Source organism: Oryctolagus cuniculus, chromosome 14 (genome assembly GCF_964237555.1).
Source record: "Oryctolagus cuniculus chromosome 14, mOryCun1.1, whole genome shotgun sequence".
In the NCBI taxonomy this organism is placed as follows: Eukaryota; Metazoa; Chordata; class Mammalia; order Lagomorpha; family Leporidae; genus Oryctolagus; species Oryctolagus cuniculus.
In genome coordinates, this window is record NC_091445.1 from 79,908,438 (window position 1) to 79,932,357 (window position 23,920).

The 23,920-nt window shown below is 42.0% G+C and overlaps 1 protein-coding gene across 20 annotated transcripts in view; it reads right to left on the reverse strand.

Moving 5' to 3' along the window:
• The window catches only part of PDE4D (phosphodiesterase 4D), a 1,654,385-nt gene that overhangs the window by 220,546 nt on the left and 1,409,919 nt on the right, over window positions 1-23,920 (reverse strand). The window contains exon 1 of one of the 20 annotated variants that reach the window (XM_008262251.4): window positions 38-23,913. The exons of the other annotated variants lie outside the window; for them this stretch is intronic. Within the exon in view, the coding sequence (XP_008260473.1) occupies window positions 38-48 (11 nt within the window). The 5' untranslated portion in view covers window positions 49-23,913. Of the gene's footprint in view, window positions 1-37; window positions 23,914-23,920 lie in introns of those variants that run through there. 20 annotated transcript variants of the gene reach the window in all.

Here is a 23,920-nt window from a genome sequence, read left to right on the forward strand (position 1 = left end):
AGTAAATTCCACTTCCACAATTCCCACAGAGAATTACAGTAATTCCATCCTTATTCTTCAGCACAGGCTCCTTCCGGCCGCTGGACTGAAACACAGCTTGTGGGATGGTAACCATTGTCCAGCTCCCTGGGTAGAATGTGAGATTTCTTGATCATCAACCAAGGTCACTGTTGCTTTTTAAGAGCACAGAGGAGAAGCCAGAGCAGTGCCAGAGTTCCAGCAGGGGGGCCCATCTTTTACTTTTGGGCCTCTTAATGTAGATCGTAGTAGGGGCTCTGTGGAAGGAAGCTGCCACCGCAGCCGCTTTGGCCAGAGGACCCTGGGCCACGCAGTGTCTGAAGGTGAGAAGCATCGAGTGTTCCGCATCATCGTGCCTAAATCCTGGACAGGCCAAGGACTGCAGGCGATACGGGACTGCATCATAGGCTAATAAAAACCTGTTGAGGCTTCTCAACTGACTCACGTCCCAGCCACTGCCGTTACGGCAGAATGTCACCTCGTGTGTGCTGTTGCTGTAGCAACCTTGGCAACACCACGCCTGGGATGCAGGAGCAAGGTGTCACACTGACGTGTCTTGGAGAGGGAGGAAAAGGCTAGTGAAGCTGTGCAACGTTCACTGTGGAGGAACGTAAGAAAGCAGGGCCCGGGAGTCTTTTGTGGCATTTCTTAGCATGAGGAATTCGCGAGAGGCATTTCCAGACTCTCCATGGACTGCTTCCTGACCTCGCCGGCCAAAACGCTTCCATCAAAAGTGAATGTAGTTACTCTACACCCAAAGCTTCCTGGACATGACCGTAACGGAGAACAGTGTGACTGGACTGTTGGATCATTCATGAACCATCTGAAGAGAACCCAAGGACCTAAAACGGCGCTCACGAAATATGCAGCAGCGCGAGGAACATATGGATGATGTTAGCAAACGGATCACGGCCAATAGTTAGGCCAGTAGTTACAGTCACCAGGAAATCATGCACACATTTTGAAAATAAAAAACAGGGAGAGTAAAGGCAGAAAACACACTTTGGAGGAAGCCTGTGTATCTGTGCACCCCTGGTGCTGGATCTAGGAGCACACTGTACCGGGCGCTTACTCTTTGTAGGGATCATTCATGGAATCCCAGACCCTAGGAAGCTTGCACTTTGAGTTTGAAGATTATGCTACGAAGGAGGCAACTGAGGTTCAGAAAACCACCTGGCCTGTAAGCTACTAAATGGCAGAGCCGGAATAGACATCAAACCAGGTTTGCCTGAGGCCGAAATCGGAAAGGTTTCCTCCTGGAGAAATGGCCCATGGTGGGAACAGGCCGGCTTCGCTGAAGAAGTAAGAAGGTCACAATGCATAGGTAGCAAGGGAATGCGCGCTCACGGGGGCCGAGGAACTGCCTGGCTGTGAAAGAACAAGATGTAGCTTCTCTACATCGACAGTGAGTGGCCCAAAGGAGCTAGGGAATGCCACGCAGACCAGCGAGTGAGGAGTGGGAGGGAGCCCCTGCAGCCCCAGCACAGCCCGTGAGAGGGCTTGGCTTCTGCGCTGGATGGAGGCGTGGGCTGGAATGCCAGCTCTGTCACTTTCTACGTGTGCGGACTTGTCTACACTGCAAAATCTCTCTCTTGCCTGGGTCTCTGCAAGGGACAGAAAGGAAGACAATAGCACACATGTATAGTGTATACAGTGTTGTTTGGGAATGAAGCAAGTTAAAAACGTTCGGTGTTCAGAAATGTGCTTAGCACATAGTGAATGTTCAATAAACACTATCTATATTAATAATAATTAGTTATAAATATTTTCATATCTCAATGACTTTTGGCCTGCAACGCAATCAGGGAACTGTGAAGACTCAGAAGATGATCACTTAGTTAAGAAAGACTCGAGGCCGGCGCCGCGGCTCACTTGGTTAATTCTTCGCCTGTGGCGCCGGTACCCGGGGTTCTAGTCCCGGTCAGGGCACCGGATTCTGTCCTGGTTGCTCCTCTTCCAGTCCAGCTCTCTGCTGTGGCCCGGGGAGGCAGTGGAGGATGGCCCAGGTGCTTGGGCCCTGCACCCCATGGGAGACCAGGAGAAGCACCTGGCTCCTGGCTTCGGATCGGCGCAGCACGCCAGCCGCAGCGCGCCTGCAGTAGAGGCCATTTGGGGGGTGAACCAATGGAAGGAAGACCTTTCTGTCTCTCTCTCTCACTGTCTAACTCTCCCTGTCAAAAAATAAAATAAAATAAATCAATAAAATAAAAAGAAGGATTTTTGAGCCATTGTGACAGGCCTCTAAAGGAATGGAACTTATTATTTTCTGTTTTTTAATGTTTATTTACCTATTTTCATCTACTTGAAGGCAAAGCAACAGAGAGAGAGAGAGAAGCACAGAGACCTTCCATCTGCTAGTTAACTTTCTATTTTATATTTTTTAAGATTTATTTATTGGGGCTGTGGCTAGTTTTTGGGTCTCCCATGTGGGTGCAGGGGCCCAAGGACTTGGGCCATTTTCCACCGCTTTCCCAGACCATAGCAGAGAGCTGAATTGGAAGTGGAGTAGCTGGGACTAGAACCAGCACCCATATGGGATGATGGTGCTGCAGACAGCGGCTTTACCTGCTCTGCCACAGTGCCTAGGAACAGGGGACCAGTTTAGAGAATAGAGGGGATAAGGACCTAAACTAAATCAGTGGTAATTTAGAGAAAGGGAAAAAGACAATATTAAAGACGTCATAACAGATGAAAAGTTTGAAAATTTTAAACACTTACAAAGTAAGGAGAATGTTATCATGTTAGGCACATTTTATATACAATATCAACAACTACTAAAAACATGTGGCAAGGTCGCTGATATTATTCCCATTATGCAGATGAGAACATTGAGGCTCCAACTAGGCAAAGTCGCAGAGCTGGTAAGCTGCACAGCTACTCCCGGCAGGGGCCCCTCTTATGTCACTGGCTGACTCCTGCAGAACAGGTAAAGAAAAGCAGAATCAAGGGAAATAGTTGAAAAAGGGCAGCGGTCACCACAGGAATCTGGGGAAGACGAGAGATCACATCCAAATGGCAAATTCCAAAATTAGGCCCATAGCTGGCCTCTTAGATTTCTTCCCTGACCTGCCATTCTGACCTTGCTTTCTGGATGTTGACTATAGGCAAAATTTAGAACTGAAACTCCTCTCATGTACTCATTTTGAAACAGTAACCTACCTCTGGTAGAACAACTAAGAAACAAAGATGCTCCAGTGTTGAAAAACCAGGAGTACAAACTGCAGGCTGCAGCATGCTAGCATCTGACAACCGTCTATACACACAGGCACCTCAGAGTCCACTCAGCCCAAATATGTGTGCAAATGGTGAACCAGGCAGTCGACTGTGTACTAAACTGTGTGGATATCTCTACTGGGTTACAAGCCAAAATCCCTAAGAGATAATCCCAGTACATGTACACACAATATATCACATTCAAGATACTCCTATAGTTACTAAAGATTATTAGTTAAAAATCATCATTCAACGATGGGAGACAGATTAAACAAGGAGAGAAGACATGCCACATGTGTCTACTCAATTTGGCAATCCAATCAGCTATTAATCTGATTCAACACAGGACAAGGCTGAAGACACTGCTTTATACATGGAGTAGAGGCAGTCCTGAGGGCCGACCCACAGTTACATGAAAACCAGACACTTTCTCGAGGTCCGGTCTTTTCTTTCATTTTATTCTTAATAATTGCTCAGATACAAAGCTTATTTTCTAAGAATTAAATCACCTTGATGAAGACATATCACCAATCTGAAATAAATCCATGGAAACAAGTCCTCTATTTTTTTTACATGAATTATATTGGATTTGAATCACTCAAAACTCAAAACGATTGCATCTTTATCAAAACAGGTTTTTTTTTTCCCCCTTTGGTTGTATTTAATTAATTCCCAAGTATTGTAGAAGATGTACTCATATTTAGAATCTACCCATTTAAAATCGTCTTGCATTCTTTTTCTGTTGAAACACAAAGAAAGGAAACTTTAATTTTAGTGATGGAGATAGGTCAGTTTTTTAAAGTGCCCAGAAATGGCTCCTGCCAAGTATGTCAAGGTTGCCTCATTTGAGTAACTGTAATGATTCCTAGCATTTCACTGATAACTGTCCTCAAAAGGAAGACAATGCTTTTCAAAAGTATCTAATGTTTCAATTATCTTTGAATATGTACCTAATATACAATTCAAAATCTTTAGCCAAGACTTCAACTCAATAGTAACACAGGTCTTTCCAGGCATATTATCACAAATATAATGGTGAAGACAAAGTATATTTTAATTTGTGATTCAAAAAAACTAATTACAATATACACATACATTTTAATTGTGTCCTATAACTTCGTCATCATAGTTTTCCAAAACAGATTCTATGGTTAGGATCTGCAGAAAATTAATTTTGTTCTTCTATATCATTTTGCTTACAGGATATGTGGTCTTAACGAATCATATAATCACACATTTTTTTTAAAAAAGCATATGAAATAATTCAGAAATGGAGCCTCTTGGCCACCAAGGCCATGGGTACTTTAAGTTGACTAAAGTGGGTTAGGAGGGACTGATACCTCCCTGGAAGTTGGGGCTTCCTGAGACTGGAGTTCGCTGTTCGGGTCTCCTGTAAATTGGCTGAGTCGCTAGATTCACAGTTGCACATGCAGTATTATGTGCAGACCTGAAACTGTACTCTTCGGTGACATGAATTTGGGGGCAGAATTATATAATACTGTTTATATAATGTAGTATAATATATATAGTATAATATAATACTATTATTCATTTAAATGAAACATAATCACAACAAACTTTAATTTAAAAACAACTGCGTTTGGATTTATGGGGAAAATCGCTTTTATTCACAATTGGGATGTTCGTGGGGCACAGCTGGGGAGAGGCTGGCGGCTGGGGGTTCTTAAGGAAAAATGTCATTTTGACACTGTACGTACACCTGTGGAGGAGGAGGAGGTCGGTACCTGGGTAACAGCCACAGCAGAGTACTTGTGAAAAGTTCCTAGAACAGACAGGATGAGCCACTGCAGGTCACCTGAGGGAGTCAGTGTGACACTGGTCTTGAGTATCACGATGTGGAAGCTATGCCACATGCTCAGTCACCTCCCCTGGTTACTTAGGGGGAAGGGGGTGACCCCAAGTCACCCTCTCTTAGCCCCATGGAATCCTGTCTGTCCCTTCTCCCAAGGAGGACTTGCTGGGTCCCCAGCCAGCATGACTAGAGGCAGGAATACCACTCTCAACAGGACATCACTGCTGGTTCTATTTTTTTATTATTATTATTTTTATTTTCCAATGACAATGCATTCATGAATTCCTACTTTGTACACGTTTTCCATCTTTTCTCTACGACATTTTTATTTTCTACTCACATCTTTATTTTCTGTAATAGAAAGTGAGAAATATGGAGAAGAAACTGAAAGACAGGCATCCAAAGCTAAACCCTTTTATGGAGAGCAGGTTGGGATAGATAAAGTATTTAGGCACAGAAATAGTAGGGAAACAGGTCCCCAAACACATGCTTTGAGGAAGAGTTATCAACTGAGGGTTGGTGTGTAAACCCGGTCTTTGTAAACTTTCTGATCTTCTGTGCTTCACCCTCTCTTGCCGTAAAACTAGAAAGACGTTCTTTTCTGGTGTGTATCACCCAATTAGGGAATTCATAAACAGGTAGAAATTGTACTCTGAAATTCTAGTCTCTTCCCTCATTCTCAAAACTATCATCCATTTATCAATTCATTCTTGATCTATCTCCTCTAAATTACAGAGAAACAAGTGACTCATTTTTACAACACACGTATTTCTGGAAGCCTAGGCTATTTGACAATGCCTAAGAATTAGCTATAGGAGGACTCATATCTACTCTACTCACCACTTTCAACTCCCATCCTCATGGAGGTATGGGCATATAAAACATACAAACAAGGACATAATCCAATCTATTCAAACTTCTGAAAAAGTTACAGATATCATAGAAACATGGAGGAATCCAGAAAAAACTTAAATAAACCACCCAAACATAACTCTTCATAAAATTTTCCTTCTGGGGATGTATGAGCACCTAGATGTTACACATGACTTTCATGGAATAATGATTTTTCATAAAATTAGAATCACAGTGTATATTAAATTTGTGCTCATAGAATTAACTTCTATTGAATCATGAAAAATTTTACATGCGTTTATTCTTTTACAACATTCTAGTGACTTCAGTCTAGGTTCAGTTATCTCTAAAATCTTCAAGTAGATATCAATCCAAATGTATGTAAGAATGATTTTATCTTAAAGAAAACAAAATATTGAAACAATTGAAATAGACTCAGTTCAAGTCATTTAGTCATTCACTTATTCATTTAAAAGCTATTTACTAAAGAAAACATGCTGGTTTTGGTAAACACTCAGAAGACAAAGCTTACTACGAAAATATGACAGAAATTGGGTTTCATGGGGATCTTAAATATTCTATGTTGCTACCCTTTTAAATTAAATTAGTGAAACTATAGCTTTTGACAATCAAAGCATTCTGGAAAAGTACTAAGAATATTTTGCATAACCAATTTACGTTTTCCACATGTATCATTTAAAAGTGATCATTTATTTTTCCAGAAGCTTATTTGACCAAGCAAATACATCATATTTAAGAATACAATGAACCCTTGAAAATTACTTACAAAGGCCACATCATGACTCTTGATCAACTCCTTGGAAAATAAAACAAAAATCACATGAAATCTGTATTACATTGGTGTTAGATGTGAAGGTATGGGTCCTTTTAATCTGGAACTAGCTCCACTGTACTTGTCTCTATGAAATCCTAGGGAATGAAGTTCCTAACAGAACAGGGCCAACCTCAGTCTCAAGTGAATGTGATATTTCTCTTTGAAACTATTACAACATAGATTAAAGTAATCCATTTAACGCAAAGACTTATATTAAAAATCACAAATACTCTAACTTGGATTTTGGAAAATATTTCTAATAACTTTTTGGAAATTTAAGAATTTAAAAAATGATAGTTAATATATGGAAAATTAAAAGTGTTCAGTACCGAATGAGGTAGAATCTTCCAAATAGAAAATTTTCAAGGTCAAACTCCAAGTAACACGTGTGTATAATCATATTGGCCTATACAGCTTTGCGGGTTTTTTGATAATGCTAAATACAGTTCTCAGGCAACAAGTTATAATGATTACCTCCAGTTGAAGTGCACAGTGGTAACTGCATTCCTAGTAGCATGAAAAGGAGAGACCAGATTACAGCCCTTTCCTCAACTTTAACAAGAGAAGCTAACATTCTACAAAAATTAGGTAAAAGAGTGCTCACCTGGCCATTTAATTTCAAAAACAGCCAGCCTTACGTACTTTTTCCCCTTCCTTTATACCCTCATTGTAATTTTCAGTAGACTGGACTGGACATTTGTTCAGTAGTTTCTTTCACTAATGCCCAGCAAAGTGATTTGAAATCTTGTTGGCTTCAGCATTGAAGGCCTTTGAAATTTATTATCATTATTTTTGATTTGTTTAAAAGGATATCAATATAATTCTTTTAAAACATCAGAGTACAAATATCTGAAGAAACTGTAAATAATCATGCCAATCGCTACAAGTAATTATAATTGTTATAAAAACTGACAACTGATGTTTATCATATGATGACTCTGAAAGCACTGTACAAACCATGTTACAATGGTGACATCTTACTAAATTCTTTCTGTAGGTGAGGAAAAGGGGGCCCAGGAAAAACAAAAATCCCCATGCCCAGGAGGCTATGAAGCCATATTCAAATTCACATGCGTAACTTTGGGGCTCTGCTCTTAAATCCTTCAATCCTGCAACTACAATGCACTTACTAATGCCAAAGGCACACTGAAAACAGTGCCTAGGCTTCAGCAAGCTCTCCATTTCATGAAGATGATATGATAGGGATAACAAATAGAAGTTACACACAAATGAAAAACTATGTCAACATAAAATCAAAACAACAACACATGATCAATGACTTACAAAATGAGTTCAGTCTGCCTAACGATTTTCATGTCTGACAACCCTAAAACAGGATAATTTTTGTATGATAGTTCTGTCTCAGAGTTAGATAATATGCCCATAAACAGAAAAGTCCTGTGAGGCTAGTATACAAGGCCACTTCAGGAACTTCATGGAAACGTGTATTAGGAAAAAAAAACCCATGTGTGGACTTAAAAACTGAAGTTCCCTCATATACATACATTAAAAATTACATATAACTACCTATATGTAAAATTAGATATGTATATTATGGGTGTGTTCTGTGCATGTACAATCCCAGGGAAGCTTTGTTGCCTCTCACTGTTTTCATATAACTTTGATTTTCTGCCTTTCATATTTCTTTCTTCTTTTAAAAAAGATTTATTTATTTATTTGAAAGGCAGAGTTACAGAGAGACAGAGATAGAATCTTCCATGTGCCGGTTTACTCCCCAAATGCCTGCAGCAGCCAGGCCTGGGCCAAATTGAAGCCAGGAGCCAGCAGCCAGGATTTCCACCTGAGTCTCCCACGTGGATGCTGGAGTCCAAGCACTTGGGCCATCTTCTACTGCTTTCCCAGGCACGTTAGTGGGGAGCTGGATTGGAAGTGGGTCAGCCAGGACTCAAACTGATACTCATATGGGATGCTGGCACCATGATGCTGAACTACAAGGCGGGCCGTTCTGCCCTCTATATTTCAGATAAGAAACCAAAAAGGAACTGTAGGGGCCAGTGCTGTGGCACAGTAGGCTAAGCCTCCACCTGTGGTGCCAGCATCCCATATGGGCGCCGGTTCTAGTCCCGGCTGCTCCTTTTCCAATCCAGCTCTCTGCTATGGCCTGGAAAAGCAGCAGAAGATGGCCCAAGTCCTTGTGTCCCTGTACCCACGTGGGGGACCTGGAAGAAGCTCCTGGCTCCTAGCTTTAGATGAGCTCCTCTTCAGCTGCTGCAGCCATTTAAAGAGTGGATCAGCAGATGGAAGACCTTTTTCTCCATATCTCCTTTTCTCTCTCTGTAACTCTACCTCTCAAATAAATAAAAATCTTAAAAAAAAAAAAAAGGAACTGTGGGGAAAGACTCATCACCATCCTTATCAGCTTATTATTATTTCTTCCCTATTTACTCCATGGAAAACTCTATAAAAAACGTGTTTTTTACACATAACATTTTAAGTTGAATTTCCTATGATTTAAAAATCTCATTTAATGTAAAAAAAGGATATGACCTTAGAAGGTACCTAGTCTTCTGAAATGTAGAATATTTCCTCATTCATAATTAGCATTTTAAGAATTAAGAAAAAATTTAATAGCAAAAAAACAACCTGCTTAAAAAGTGGGCAAAGGTCTTGAATAGACATTTCTCAGAGCAAGACACACAAAAGGCCGATAGGTATACTAACAGGTGCTCAGCATCACTAATCGTAAGGGGACACAAATTAAAGCCACAGTGATACGGCACCTCAACATCTACAACAACGCCCTTTATGAAAAGCAAACAAACAAAGCGAACAAATGCCAGGGAGGCTGTGGAGAACAGAGGATACTCATACGCTGACGGTGAGAATGTAAATCAGTACAGCTATTGTGGAAAGCAGTTCTGGGGGTTCGTCAAAACATCGAAAACAGAACTACCTTATGACTGGCAATTCCACTTTTAGCTATATGCCCAAAGAACAAAATCAGCATGTTAAAGTGTCTGTACTTCCATGTTTGTTGCAGCATCATTCACAATAATCAACATTTGGAATCAACCAAAGCATCTATTAACAGGTGACTGGATACAAAAAAATGTGGCATGCATACACATGGAATCCCAGTGTTACAATGTGCAGCAATGTGAATGACAGTGGAGTGCATTCGGCTTAGTGAAGTAAGCTAGGCACAGAAGGACAAATACTGCAAGATGTGGTGTAGATGTGGAATCTAAAACAACTGAACGTACAGAAGCACATAGTAGAATGGTGGTTATTATGGTCTGGAGGCGGGAGCAATTAGGAGATGCTGGTTCAAGGTACAAAGTTTCAGTTAGATGAGAGAAATTAGTTCAAAAGATCTTATGTACATGCTGTTGACTGCAATGTATAATAATGCATGCTATGCTTGAAAAATACTAAGAAAATAGATGTTAAATGTTCTCCTTATGCTAGAATGTGTTATATTTTGGTTTTCTGATAACAGCTCTTTAGAATAAGGAGATATCTCATTGTGACTTTGATTTGCACTTCCTTGATAATTGGTGATGGTGAGCATATTGTCTTGTTCCTGTTAGCCACTGTATGCCTTCCTTAGGGAAATATCTGCTTAGATCTACTGCCCATTTTTACATTTGGTTATTTGTTCCTTTGCTATTGAGTTGTTTGAGCTCCTTAAATATTCTGGTTATTAATCCCTTATCTGATATATAATTTGTAAGGGGAATGAAATCATCCCACCAAAGAGACATGCACTCCCATGTTTCCTGCAGCACTATTCACAACAGTAAAGAAACGGAAACAATTTAAGTGTCTATCCATCCCATCCATTGATGAATGCATGAAGAAAACATGAACAGCACACAGCCAGAAAAAAGAATGAAATCTCATTTTAGTTAAGGCCTGCCAATCCCAGGCCAGGTATTCTATTTTATTTGACTGTCTTGTATTGGATTACACTGTACTGTATTTTGAGAGAGAGAAAGCAAGAAAGTCAGAGAGTGCTCTTATCCACTGGTTTACTCCCCAGATGATTGCAATGACCCAGGGGCCAATGCCAGGAGACGGGAACTCAATCCCAGTCTCTCATGTGAGGAGCAGGAACCCACCTACTTCAGCCATCATTGTTGGCTCCCAGTCTGTCCCAGCAGGGAGCTAACATGCAGAGCTAGAGCCGGGATCTACCCTAGGTACTCGGATGTGGGGCACAGATGACAAGACGAGCATCTTACGCAGTAGGCCAAACGCCCATCCCAACAGTGAATTCTTGTCATTCGTCACAACACGGATGGAACCAGAAGTCTTGATTTTAACGTGAAATCAGCCAAACATGGAAAGCCAGGTGTCACACGCTCTCACTCAGTGGGAGTCTAAGAAAAGGTCATCTCGTGGGAGTGAAAGTATGAAGACAGTAACCAGATCTGGGAGGAAAGGGAGGGCGCAGGGATAGGAAAAGGCTATGAATGGTACTAAGTCAGGGTTAGACAGGAAGAAAAGGTGCTGCTCCGTTGTACAGCACTGTGCACTAGAAAGCACGATTTTGAATGCGCTTCCTGGAAAGAAACGGTAAACGTTTGAGGAGCTGGATCTACCCCAGTTATACATCATCTACAAGTCTCAAAGCATCACAAGGTACCCCACAAAAACATACAATTGTATGTGCTACATTTTTTAATAAGAAGGTATGTCTCATTAAGCCTGACTGCAAAAGAAAAAAACCTTCTCATTATAATAATTAGTATGTGTGATGACAGATATATTCATTTAATAATTCAATTACACATTCATGTATTACATTACATTGTACATCATAAACACATGTAATTTGTCATTTGCTAATTTAAAAAATAAATAAATTGAAAAAAGAATTAAAGCTTGGCTTGATTTTTGACTAAAAAAGATTCTTTCAACAAAAATCCTTAATTTTGGGGGGCATGTGTGCTCCTGTCACTTGTTAAGGCTCTGCACTGATGATCAAGCTGGAGTTTCTCACACAACACAAGTGAAGGTGACCCACTCTGAAACGGAATCTCTATTGTTCACAAGATCAAAATTTAGGCTTTATTACAGAAAACACACAATGCCCATAAATGTCCTGAAATTCGTTAGTTCCGTGATGGCAAAAGGAAATCTGTGCTCAAAATTATACAAAGGAACCCTTTTTCCAGTTTCATTCATTTCCCAAGTATTTAGCACATGTGTGTGGACACCTTCCCTGAAGTCACTTAGGTTACAGGGGCAGCGGTGGGAAAGTTCCAGGAGTGCTGATGTCACGAGTGACCATCAGCAGCTCTGCAAGCCAGGCTGAGCGCCTGACCTCCATGGAGGGGACGTGGGGAGGCGGAAAGGGGTGAGGGCCTGTGGCAAGCTTGCACAAGCGCCCTCACTTTGTGTTCTAGGAACAGGCTCTTCTTTCACGGTCTGTCTTACTCCACAGGCCTGTTTCTAACGTCAGCAGCCCCATCCTCTTGGTTTTCCTCCAGAAATGCGTTCCCAGGGGAAAGATTTATGAGGAATTAGAGCTACAATTTTGTGGGCAAAAGATTTGGTGGATTGAAAGAGAAGGCTTGATCAGACAGAGAGGAGAGCAGCATGTTTCTTGCTTGCCTACTACGTGCCAAACATAGTGATTGCCCAGCCAGCAAGTTTATTTCCAACAGCTCCACTGAAGGGAGGCTCAAATTTCCACTCCAAGATAAGAAGCGAGGCTCTGAGAACTCAAGGAACTCCTCGGTGGTCACACCCTTGGCAAGTGCCACAGTTCAGTGGTTTCCAGTGGCAGCCTGAGCTCTGGGACTTGCTCAACACAACGGTCACCGGTGCTTGTCAAAGTGACAGCAGGCATCAATCTGGGAATGAGGTCTGTGAAAAGCTAACCCCATTTCTTCAGAAAACTCTCTTTATAATGGGATTATGCGCTTTTTTTTTATTATTATTGCAATGAAAATACTTTTAGGGGCTGGTGCCATGGCTCACTTGGTTAATCCTCCACCTGCAGTGTCGGCATCCCATATGGGCACTGGGTTCTAGTCCCGGCTGCTCCTCTTCCAGTCCAGCTCTCTGCTGTGGCCCAGGAGGGCAGTGGAGGATGTGCTTGGGCCCCTGCTCCCGCATGGGAGACCAGAGGGAAACACCTGGCTCCTGGCTTCGGATCTGCACAGCGCCAGCCGTAGCGGCCATTTGGGGAGTGAACCAACGGAGGGAAGACCTTTCTCTCTGTCTCTTTCACTGTCTATAACTACCTCTCAAAATTTTTTTTAAAAAAATAATTGGCTATATTGATGAGAATTTTTCTTATTGATGTCCTTTATCTGGCTAAGGAAGGATTCAGGAACCCTAGATTAATTGTTGAATATTTTTCTTTTTTTCAATTTTATTGCATCATGAAATTCTAAATGCATAGAAAGAGAAGTGTAGCAAGATTTGAACCCAAGCTTTAAAAAATTGTTTTATTTCTAGCATGACTCTTTCTTTATGCCCAGGTGGATTCAGACTCTTCTGAGGCCACAAAGAAGTAGTTTTGACTCTAAAACAGCACTGTTCAATAAAAATTTCTGCAGTCATGGAAATATTCTCCGTGTGTCATCCAAAATGCTCTCCACTAGCCACAATCAGACCAACAAAAAAATCACCAGCCAAAGCAAACTGGCATTGGTGGTTTACAATGAATTTAATTTGAAGTTGTAAGTGCTAAAGGAGGAATGGATTTTGAGACGTGGAACATGAGATCTGCATGTAGCCTTGTTCTTTCCGGGAGTGACATAAGGAATTAAAGGTTTTGGTCTTGGGATCATGCATGATATTTACTGGGAGACAATGTATTTTCTGAGTGGCTTCAGCGATTTCCTGTCTCATGGTGACCTCTTACTTTTGGAGAGAAGTGAGTGGCTGCTTTTAACATGTCTGTTAGGAATGAGAGGGTTGCAGGACTGGATGCATTTATACATTTAGACACAACTGTCCAGAATTCAATGACAGAAAATTTTTCTTGAACCAAATTTAGGAAAAGCCCCAAAGTTTCAAGACAATTAGCAGAAAAGTGACAGCAAGCCCGAGGGAAACTACAGTAGACAGATGGAACAACAGGTGTCTTCATCAGATCTGACCCAAACACAACGCGGCACGCAAGGAACCTGGCAGCAAAGCTCAACATCTGTATTCCCGAGCTACTTTTTCTGAAGAAAAGTTCCGAGTCTGATGGAGCCTTGCTTCCCCTGTACTTGTAACAGGATATCCTTCAGTGTTCCCTATTGCAGGAAGTCAGAGAGGTTCGTAATACTCCCTAGTATATCTTATCTCAAAGACTGCAATGGTGGCTCAGAAAACAGTACAGGACACACTGAGAACAATTCACTCAGGAGCTGAGACTGACAAGCAACAGAAACACTTCAAGTGCTTGATTTGTAAGTGAAAACTGGTGTTTATATACAGAATCTCCATATTGGCTAGCTAAGTCTCCTTTCCTATAGAGAATTAAAAAAAAAAATAAAGCAGGAATGCATATTTCAAACAAACCTTTGCTTTCTTTTCACAGATGTATGTTTCATTCAGATGGTTCTCTGCAATGGGGTGTGTGCTACTGATATTTGACAGATGAGTAAAAAATGATATCTATTCAAAATTCCAGCCATTTCTCACTCCTTTATGGAGAACGTAGTGGAAGACACATTGGTTATCTGTCATACACGTCACCTTTCTTCTTGAAAGATACCACTAACTGCTTCATTCCGAATGTGTGCTACCAAGTATAATTTCAGAAAATTATATAATGTATAAGATACTGGCCGTAATTCTGATTTCATTCCTCTTCCATACTTAGAGGGAAGAGGATTCAGATAAGAAAGCAAGTGAGAACCAGCAGGTGCACTATCTGCAATGGGTGGAACTGGAAACTCCTATTAATAGCCGTTTGCCTTTTACAACTTTAAGAGCCAGGAAGAGCCAGTGAATTTTGCACTCTGAATCATTCACCCAGGGCCTCGCGGCAGGGAGGCCCTATCCCCGTCACTGGGCCAGCTCTTTTCTTTGAAGATGGTTTTTCACAGCTTCCTCGTTCTGGTTAGTCAGCTTATTCTACGTGAAGATCAACTGCGTTCTTCGGAATACACTGGAAAACATCCAGCTCTCCCTTGACCAAGGCCAATTCCAGCCTGTTCTCTAGCAGAGATCTCTTATCTCATGGGACTGTGGGAGAACTCCTCCCACACCTTTGAAAAAACTGAACGTTCCCCTTCCTTGAGTATTAACTCTGAGGCACAAGCTTGACTGCAAAGTCAAATGGTGACAAGTTTCAATAATCCATCTTCACACTGCCTGTTTCTCTTACATAAAGGAGTTGGGGAAGATTCAGGTGCCCATTTTTCTGTTTTATCTTTTCTTTTGAAGATTTATTTATCTATTTGAAAGGAAAAGTTACAGAAAGGGAGGGAGAGACATTTGGTTCACTCCCCAAATGGCCGAAACAGCCAGGGCTGGGCCAGGTCTCCCACGTGGGCAGCAGGGGCTCAAGTACCTGGGCTATCTTCCTAGGCACATCAGCAGGGAGCTGGATCAGAAGTGGAGGAGCAGGGACCCAAAACACTTACCTGGGATGCTGGCAGCATGGTGGCAGCTTAACCCACTGTGCCCCACAGGGCCCTTAGTTTTATCTTTTTTTTTTTTTTTTTTTTTTTTTTTTTTACAATTAAAGCTAAAGTGCAAATATGAGGGGCATAGTGGGTAGGAATAGATATCAGGAAAAGAAAATTGGATGCTATTGGGGTAAGCTTCCTTAAAAATGTAATTGAATTACAGTAGCCTAATAGTAGGAATAATGAATTACTACAACGTTAGATCAATCTCCATTTCATTTTCCTTCTGCTTTCAAATTTTCATTGCCTCTCAGATTGCAGGACATATGAGGATAATTTAAAAATTTCATGGAAAATGGAGTTGAAAGATAAATTTATTTCAGTGCAAAAGAATTTTGAAATTCGTGCATAGTTTTTATAACACATTTTAACAAGCCTGAAGGCTCCTCATATGTGTAGATATAAAAAAAAATTTGTACCAAAGAAGCTTATATTTTTTTAAAAGATTTATTTTATTTATTTGAAAGACAGAATTACAGAGAGAGGTAGAGACAGAGAGGTCTTCCATTCACTGGCTCACTCCCAAGGTGGCCTCAATGGCTGGAGCTGCGCCAATCTGAAGACAGGAGCCAGGAGCTTCTTCCGGGTCTCCCATGTGGGTGCAGGGGCCCAAGGACTTGGGCCACCTTCTACTGCCTTCCCAGGCCACAGCAGAGAGCTGGATGGGAAGAGGAGCAGCTGGGACTAGAACCCTCACCCATATGGGATGCCGGCGCTTTGGGACAGGGCGTTAACCTACTATGCCACAGCACTGGCCCCAGAAGCTTATATTTTAATGCCATTTTTTGTAAACTTTTGAAATTATCATAGCTATTATTTTGACAGTGATACTCATCGGATAACAGCACACACAATTCAATTAATTTGTGCTTCCTAAGGACTGAAGCACCTAGACATGTATGTGATGCTGTCTCACGGAAGTGACTCATGAAACTGCTTGGTGGAGACAGTGTTAGACCCAGAGATGAAGATGCCCGCACCCCAGTGAGGTGCCTGGGTCCAGTTCTCAGCTTCTGCTCAGAACTCTCATTTCCCGCTACTTCAGACTTCAGAAGTCAGCAGTGACGGCTCCAGTAGCTGGGTTCCCGCTCTCCCACATGGGAGACCTAGTTTGAATTCCCAACTCCCAGCTTTGGTCCCATCCCATTGCTGGAGACTGAACCAGGGCAGAGAAGTTCTGTCTGTGTCTTTCAAATAAATCAAAATACAAATTAAAAAAAATTATAAAAACTGACCATTTTTACCACATAGCATAAAAAAAAAGAACATTGAGGATGGCACTGTGTGTAGTGGGTAAAGATGCCACCTGCAATGCCAGCATACAATATAGGGCCTGATTCATGTCCCAGATACTCCACTTCCAATCCAGCTCTCTGATAATGGCCTGGGAAAAGCAGTGGAAGACAGTCCGAGTGTTTGGGCTCCTGCGCCCATGTGGGAGACCTGGATGGAGCTCCTGGCTCCTGGCTTCGGCCTAGTCCAGTGCTGGCCATTGTGGCACTTGGGTAGTAAACCAGTTGATGGGAGATTCTCTCTCTCTCTCTCTGTCATTTCTTCTCTGTCTATAATTCTGACTTTCAAAATAAAATAAATAAATAAATCTTAAAAAAAGTTCTCCTAGAAATTATAAAAATGTGGCTATAAAAGGATTTAAGCTCTCTAGACCATGGATCTCTCTTCTGTAAGATGGCATAATAATGTCCCAATTGAAAAGAACATGAATGAAACAACTGAGCGTGAACATATTTGGAAGAGTAGTATGTGATATATTTATTACTACCCCCAAGATAAGTCTTATTTTCTCCTTGTACCTGAACTGTTTCACTAGTGTGTATTTATAGATGATAAGATAATAACATCCTATATAGTAAGAAGTTATTATTTTCCTTCTACTTCCTTCCCAAATAAATTAAACTATAGTAATGCTGACAGAACACGTAAAGGTTTTCTAAAACATTTCATTCAAGTCAATAATCACAAACCTTAATGAGTATCGGTTGTTCTTGAAATTTCTAAAGAATTTTCTCACTACACAAGCTAAACTAGAACAATAAATATGAAATCATCAGTGAATAAAATATATTATAATGTCATTCTTTATAAAGCACAGTTGAATAGCAGACACTGGACAATCTGTACAGCATCATCATGAAGGAAGTAAGGTTAAAAAAATGAGGTTCCATGTGACTGTGTGAGCAGCCAACTGAAGGAATGTGTAGATGTGTGAACATGTAGCATCAGATTGATTGTACAGTACTGTGCACAGTCTACCTCTTCAGGCTGCATCTTCAACACTGTCTCATTCCTTTATAAGATGAGTTATTCAGGGCCCAGGTTAAGCCACTGCCTGCAACACCAGTATCCCTATTAGAGTTCCAGTTCAGGTCTTGGCTGCTCCTCTTCTGATCCAGCGTCCTGCTAAGGCACCTGGGAAATCAAGAGAAGATGGCCCAAGTGCATGGGTCCCTGCCATCCATGTGGGGGACCCAGGTGGAGTTCCAGGCTCCCAGCTTTGGCCTGGCTCAGCCCTGGCCATTGTGACCATTTAGGGATTGAACCAGTGGATGAAGATCTGTCTATCTCTCTCTGTCTCTCCAACTCTTTCAAAAAGATAAAATATATATATTTTAAAAAGGTTAGTAAACAGACAATTTCTTTTGAGCATTGTCCCCATTAACTTTTCACAAAGAAGCATTGATTTTACTATTCCGCTACCTAAGCTGAGCCATAAATTTGGAATTTGTTCTTCCTTCAGTGTTAGCAGAATTCATGTTGCTCTGGTAGGTACTCTTTTTTTTTTTTTTTTTGACAGGCAGAGTTAGACAGTGAGAGAGAGAGAGACAGAGAGAAAGGTCTTCCTTCCGTTGGTTCACCCCCAAAATGGCTGCTATGGCCAGTGTGCTGCACCCATCCAAAGCCAGGAGCCAGGTGCTTCTCCTGGTCTCCCATGGGGTGCAGGGCCCAAGCACTTGGGCCATCCTCCACTGCCCTCCCGGGCCACAGAAGAGAGCTGGACTGGAAGAGGAGCAACCAGGACAGAATCCGGCGCCCCGACCGGGACTAGAACCCGGGGTGCTTGCGCCGCAGGCAGAGGATTAGACAAGTGAGCCACAGCACCAGGTTCTGGTAGGTACTCTTTACAGATTGCTATCTAATCCTTCTTAGTGGTTCAAACCAGATCTTGTCCAGACCTATATTCAGAAGCAGGTCATCCACATCAAAAATCACTTTGGTTGTATAGTACTTGTCTCTACTATAGTAGAAGGTGTATTTGGTATGAGATTAAACAGATTAGTAATTCTTTATCCTAGTGATTTACAACTCTTCCCACAGAGGCTTCATCTCCCAGGAGTTGGTGTGAAAGGAAAGCCAGATTGCTTCAATGTAAATATCCAGGGGGAACGAAAGAGCCGAACACATCAAGACATTATTTTTCTTTTTCTTTTTCTTTTTCTTTTCTTTTTTTTTGACAGGCAGAGTGGACAGTGAGAGAGAGAGAGAAAGGTCTTCCTTTGCTGTTGGTTCACCCTCCAATGGCTGCCGCGGCCGGCGTGCTGCGGCCGGCGCACCATGCTGATCCGAAGCCAGGAGCCAGGTGCTTCTCCTGGTCTCCCATGGGGTGCAGGGCCCAAGCACCTGGGCCATCCTCCACTGCACTCCCTGGCCATAGCAGAGAGCTGGCCTGGAAGAGGGGCAACCGGGACAGAATCCGGCGCCCCGACTGGGACTAGAACCTGGTGTGCCAGCACCACTAGGCGGAGGATTAGCCTGTTGAGCCGCGGCGCTGGCCAAGATATTATTTTTCAACAAGATCTAGACCTTGTAGGATGGGCTGATTAATTTTGCCATTATTACTTGACTCTGATCCTATAAAGAAATTCTTTAACCGGTTCAGGGTAAAACGAAGTAATCCTTGTAAGTGTTCTTCAGAAATAAAAGCATGATTTAAATACAAAATATCATAGGCTTGTCTTAAAATGCATATGCTAATCTTTACTAATTTGAGTACAGGGCTATAAAAAACAGCCTATAAGCCAGTATCCAAAAATTGATTTACTACACTTGTAGGAAAAAAAAATGTATAGCTATAGAGCCTAGTGACTCATCAGTTTTTTCCTGGCCTCTATCCAAAGCAAAGTTATTGCTTCCTTGCAGAAGTTGAACTACATGGCTCTCATTCAGTGTTACTGCTTATTATCTTGGGGGATATTCAGTACTCTTACTCTAGTCTCTCTTCTGATCTGCAGAGTGGCTCTTGTAAGCCTTTCCCCTTCTTCTCCAGCTTCCCTGTCCCTCTCTCCTTGTTTATGAATGGTTACCCCTCTACTTGAATGAAAATGTACAGATCCTAGGATATGAATTCTCTAAACATTTTACCCCTCTGTCTCCATTTTTATATAGTCCTTTTCCACTTGGTTCTTTCTCCTTTGTACTTCCTAAAGAATACAGCACATTTGCAAGAATAATCTGCTTACTGGAGCTCATGATCACATGAGGGGTCTTCAAAAAGCTCATGGAAAATGTATATTATGAAAAATCACTGCAAAAACAAATATTTTTGTGCCCAAATAAACTTCTACTAGCTTGTTACAACATGTCTGAGCAGGATCTTGTTTGAGGCACTAAGAAGGGTTAGACAGCAGCTCATAAACAATTGGTACTACTGCTTACAAAAGCATTTCAAATTTCATGGAGAGTATGTTGAGAAATAAAGTTTATACTTTTTATAACTTTATCTTTTAATTCCGTTTTCCCTAAATATTTTTGAAGGACCTTCATATTTCTTTTGGCATCTACAACTTCACCTTTAACCCTTTCCTCCTCTGAATTTCCAGTTTCTATCTTCTGAGACTTCCCACAACTTCAGTGTTCTGAATTTAGAGAAATTTTCCCTGGTACTACATTCTGTCTCTTTCTCTCTCTCTCTCTCTCTCTCTTTTTTTTTTTTTTTTTTTTTTGACAGGCAGAGTTAGTGAGAGAGAGAGAGAAAGGTCTTCCTTTCCATTGGTTCACCCCGAAATGGCCACTATGGCTGGTGCGCTATGCCAATCCAAAGCCAGGAGCCAGGTGCTTCCTGCTGGTCTCCCATGTGGGTGCAGGGACCTAAGAACTTGGGCCATCCTCCACTGCACTCCCGGGCCACAGCAGAGAGCTGGACTGGAAGAGGGGCAACCGGGACAGAATCCAGTGCCCCAACAGGGACTAGAACCCAGTGTGCCGGAGCTGCAGGTGGAGAATTAGCCTAGTGAGCTGCAGCGCCGGCCTTCATTCTCTCTTAAGTAGCCTCAGTTCTATTTCCCTACTCTATTCATCAACTTTTTTTTTTTTTTTAAGATTTATGTATTTACTGAAAGAGTTACAGAGTGGAGGGTGTGGAGGGGGATGGAGGAAGAGAGGGAAGGGGAGGGGAAAGGGGAGAGGGAGAAAGAGAGAGAGAGAGAGAGAGGGAGAGAGAGAGAGAGAGGGAGGAAGAGAGAGAGAGGGAGGAAGAGAGAGAGAGGGAGAGAGAGAGAGAGGGAATCTTTCATCTCCTGGTTCACTCTCCAGATGGCTGCAACAGCCAGGGCCAGGCTGAAGCCAGGAGCCAGGAACTTCCTCCAGGTCTCCCACATGAGTGCAGGGGCCTAACCACTTGGCCCATATTCTGCTGCTTTCCCAGGCACATTAGCAGGGAGCTGGATTGGAAGTGGAGCAGACTGGAATTGAACTGGCACCCATATGGGATGTTGGTGTTCCAGTTGGCAGCTTTACCTGCTACACCACAACTCTGGCCCCCACTCATAAACCTTCTAAAGAGATACTTGCACCTGCTTACATCTCCCCTGCCAATTTGCTCCTCCATCTACTGAGTATCCCATTACCTAAGACATTTCACTCAGCTGTCACACAAAGACCTAGCAATTACAGAAGGCAATTGGTTCTTCTAATTTTTCCTAATCCTCTAGACTCTTATTTCTGCTCACTGTCCCTGTCCTGTAACTACTGTCTTGTTTCTTTTCTCTTCATCCTGTAAAAGCCAAATTTATTACCTATTCTCTGCCATGATATTGTCCACTCCTAGTCCTTTGTTTTTCATGCAACATGACTATTTATTTGCTCATTCAGAGACAACACTTTATCATTCTCTTTGATACTCATTCTCCATTTGCTGTCTCTCAACACACAAATACACACACACACACACACACACACACACACAGGCATACAACATTCTGTGAACCTCTTGCCTCGAAAATCTGGACCAATCTCTTTTGTTCCGAGGCCACTCTCTCGACCTAGGCTATTTCTTCCTGTGGATTTTGATGTGCAACACTTCCCTGCAGGCATTTCATCACGCAATCATTCAACAACGGAGTAATCCGAGTACAATGAAAACAAGAACATGACCAGGCCAAACCCCAGCTAAAATCCTCTGCGGCTCTCAGGTCCCACACACCACATGTGAATCTTCTTTCTTGTCACATTTCACTACTCACACCAAGCAGACTGCCATTGCTTTACTGAGCCATGACGTCCCACGCCTCACATCCTGCAAGTGCTCTCTTAATCTGTTATTTTCTGCACCCTCCCTTTGGGTGGAAAATCACTCCTCTCCTCTCCATGCTCCTGTAGGGCTCTGCAAACATCTTAAGGATGCTGCTCATCCTGTGTTATTGCAATGCCCGAAATGCCAGAACTCTACCGCCTCACAGAACGGGAGCTTTGAATGCACAGCAGTTGTTCAAGAAGTGTTTTTGTTTAGATGCAAATGCTTAAGCCAAAGTTATGAATGTCAACCCTGTGAAAGTGGGATTAAAATAACAGAGAAACAGGGCTACTCAGGAAAAGAAGTTGTTTAGTGATGAAGATAAGTAGACATCAATAGTACAACTGTTAAAAAATGCAACCAGTGGAGCCTGTGCTGTGGTTTAGTAGGTTAAACCTCAGTCTGTGGCACTAGCATCACACAGGGGTGCCGCTTGAGTCCCAACTGTTCCATTTCTGATCTGTCTCCCTGCTAACGGCCTGGGAAAGCAGTAGAAGATGGCCCAATGCTTGGGCCCCTGCACCTGCATGGGAGACCTGTAAGTAGCTCCTGGCTCCTGGCTTTGGATCGGCACAGCTCCTGCCATTGTGGCCATTTGGAGAGTGAACCAGCAGATGGAAGACCTCTCTCTCCCTCCCTCCCTCTCTCTCTCTCTCTCTCTGTAACTCTACCTCTCAAATAAATAAATAAATAAATTTTTTAAAAATGGCAAACAAGAACTACAAGTGGTACAAATGAGTAGAACACAACTTCATTTCTAGAACCTCATGAGATCTTGATGAGCTGTTCCTGATCAGATAGCAAGTACAGCAGGAGACCTTCAGGTCCCAGTAAAGCCTCATTCCTAGGAGAGGAGCTGCAACTCTTAGGAGTTTTTGAGATAGTAGCATGAGAAGATGGTCAAGGTTATTAAAAAAATGTATAGAAAAGTACTACAGAATAATTCTATGTAAAGATAAGTTCTCTCTCTCTCTCTCTCTCTCTCTCTCTCTCTCTCTCTCACACACACACACACACACACACACACACATACACACACCCCACACACAGTTTAGGTACTGAGTAAGAGTAAGGACCTACTCAGAAACCCCTGGATATAAAAGCATGTGACTACTACAGTATACACAAGAACAGAATGTGCAGAGGAAATGCGCTAATGATGCTCCATGATCTGCAAACCTGCCTGTCAGTTTTAATTACTGTTCAAGCTGTGCCATGTCTTAAATGATATTCAAGTCTGTCTAATGTTTTCTGTGCTGGCCTCTAGCCATTCATATTTCGAAAATGGTTTCATTTGGGCAAAGCCTCAAAAAGATCTCTCAGATGACCTGGTAAACCATGCTAACATCTGTACATGCATCAGTTGAGCTATATTAAAAAAAAAAAAGCTATCTACTATCACAAAAATTTTTCAACTGAGCTGAAATCTTTTTCAAGTATCAGAAAATATTCATTTTTGCTGGTTAGCTAAAACACAGTTTCTACATGGATACAAGCTAATGTTTTTTTTAAAGATTTATTTATTTATTTATTTGAAAGGTAGAGTTACAGAGAGGCAGAGGCTGAGAGAGAGAGAGAAAGGTCTTTCATCCGCTGGTTCACTCCTCAAATGGCTGCAATGGCCGGAGCTGTGCCAATCCAAAGCCAGGAGCCAGGAGCTTCCTCCGGGTCTCCCATTTGGGTGTAGGGGCCCAAGGACTTGGGCCATCTTCTACTGCTTTCCCAGGCCATAGCAGAGAGCTGGATTGGAAGTGTAACAGCTGGGACTTGAACTGGCACCCATATGGGATGCCGCCACTGCAGGCAGTGGTTTTACCCACTACGCCACAGCGCCAGCCCCAAGATAATGTTTTAAGTGTAATTTTCCATTGAAAATATAATTTGCACTTTTTCCAGAAAACATATTGCATTGGGAAATACAAATCTCTTGCTGAGAGTGACAGTGTATCCAACTTCATTCTACTACTCAATTTCAGTGTAATGAATTTTCATAGTCTTTTTATGTTAGAGGAGAGTGACACAGTTGAACAAAAATTAAAAACAAATGGTTTGATTACATT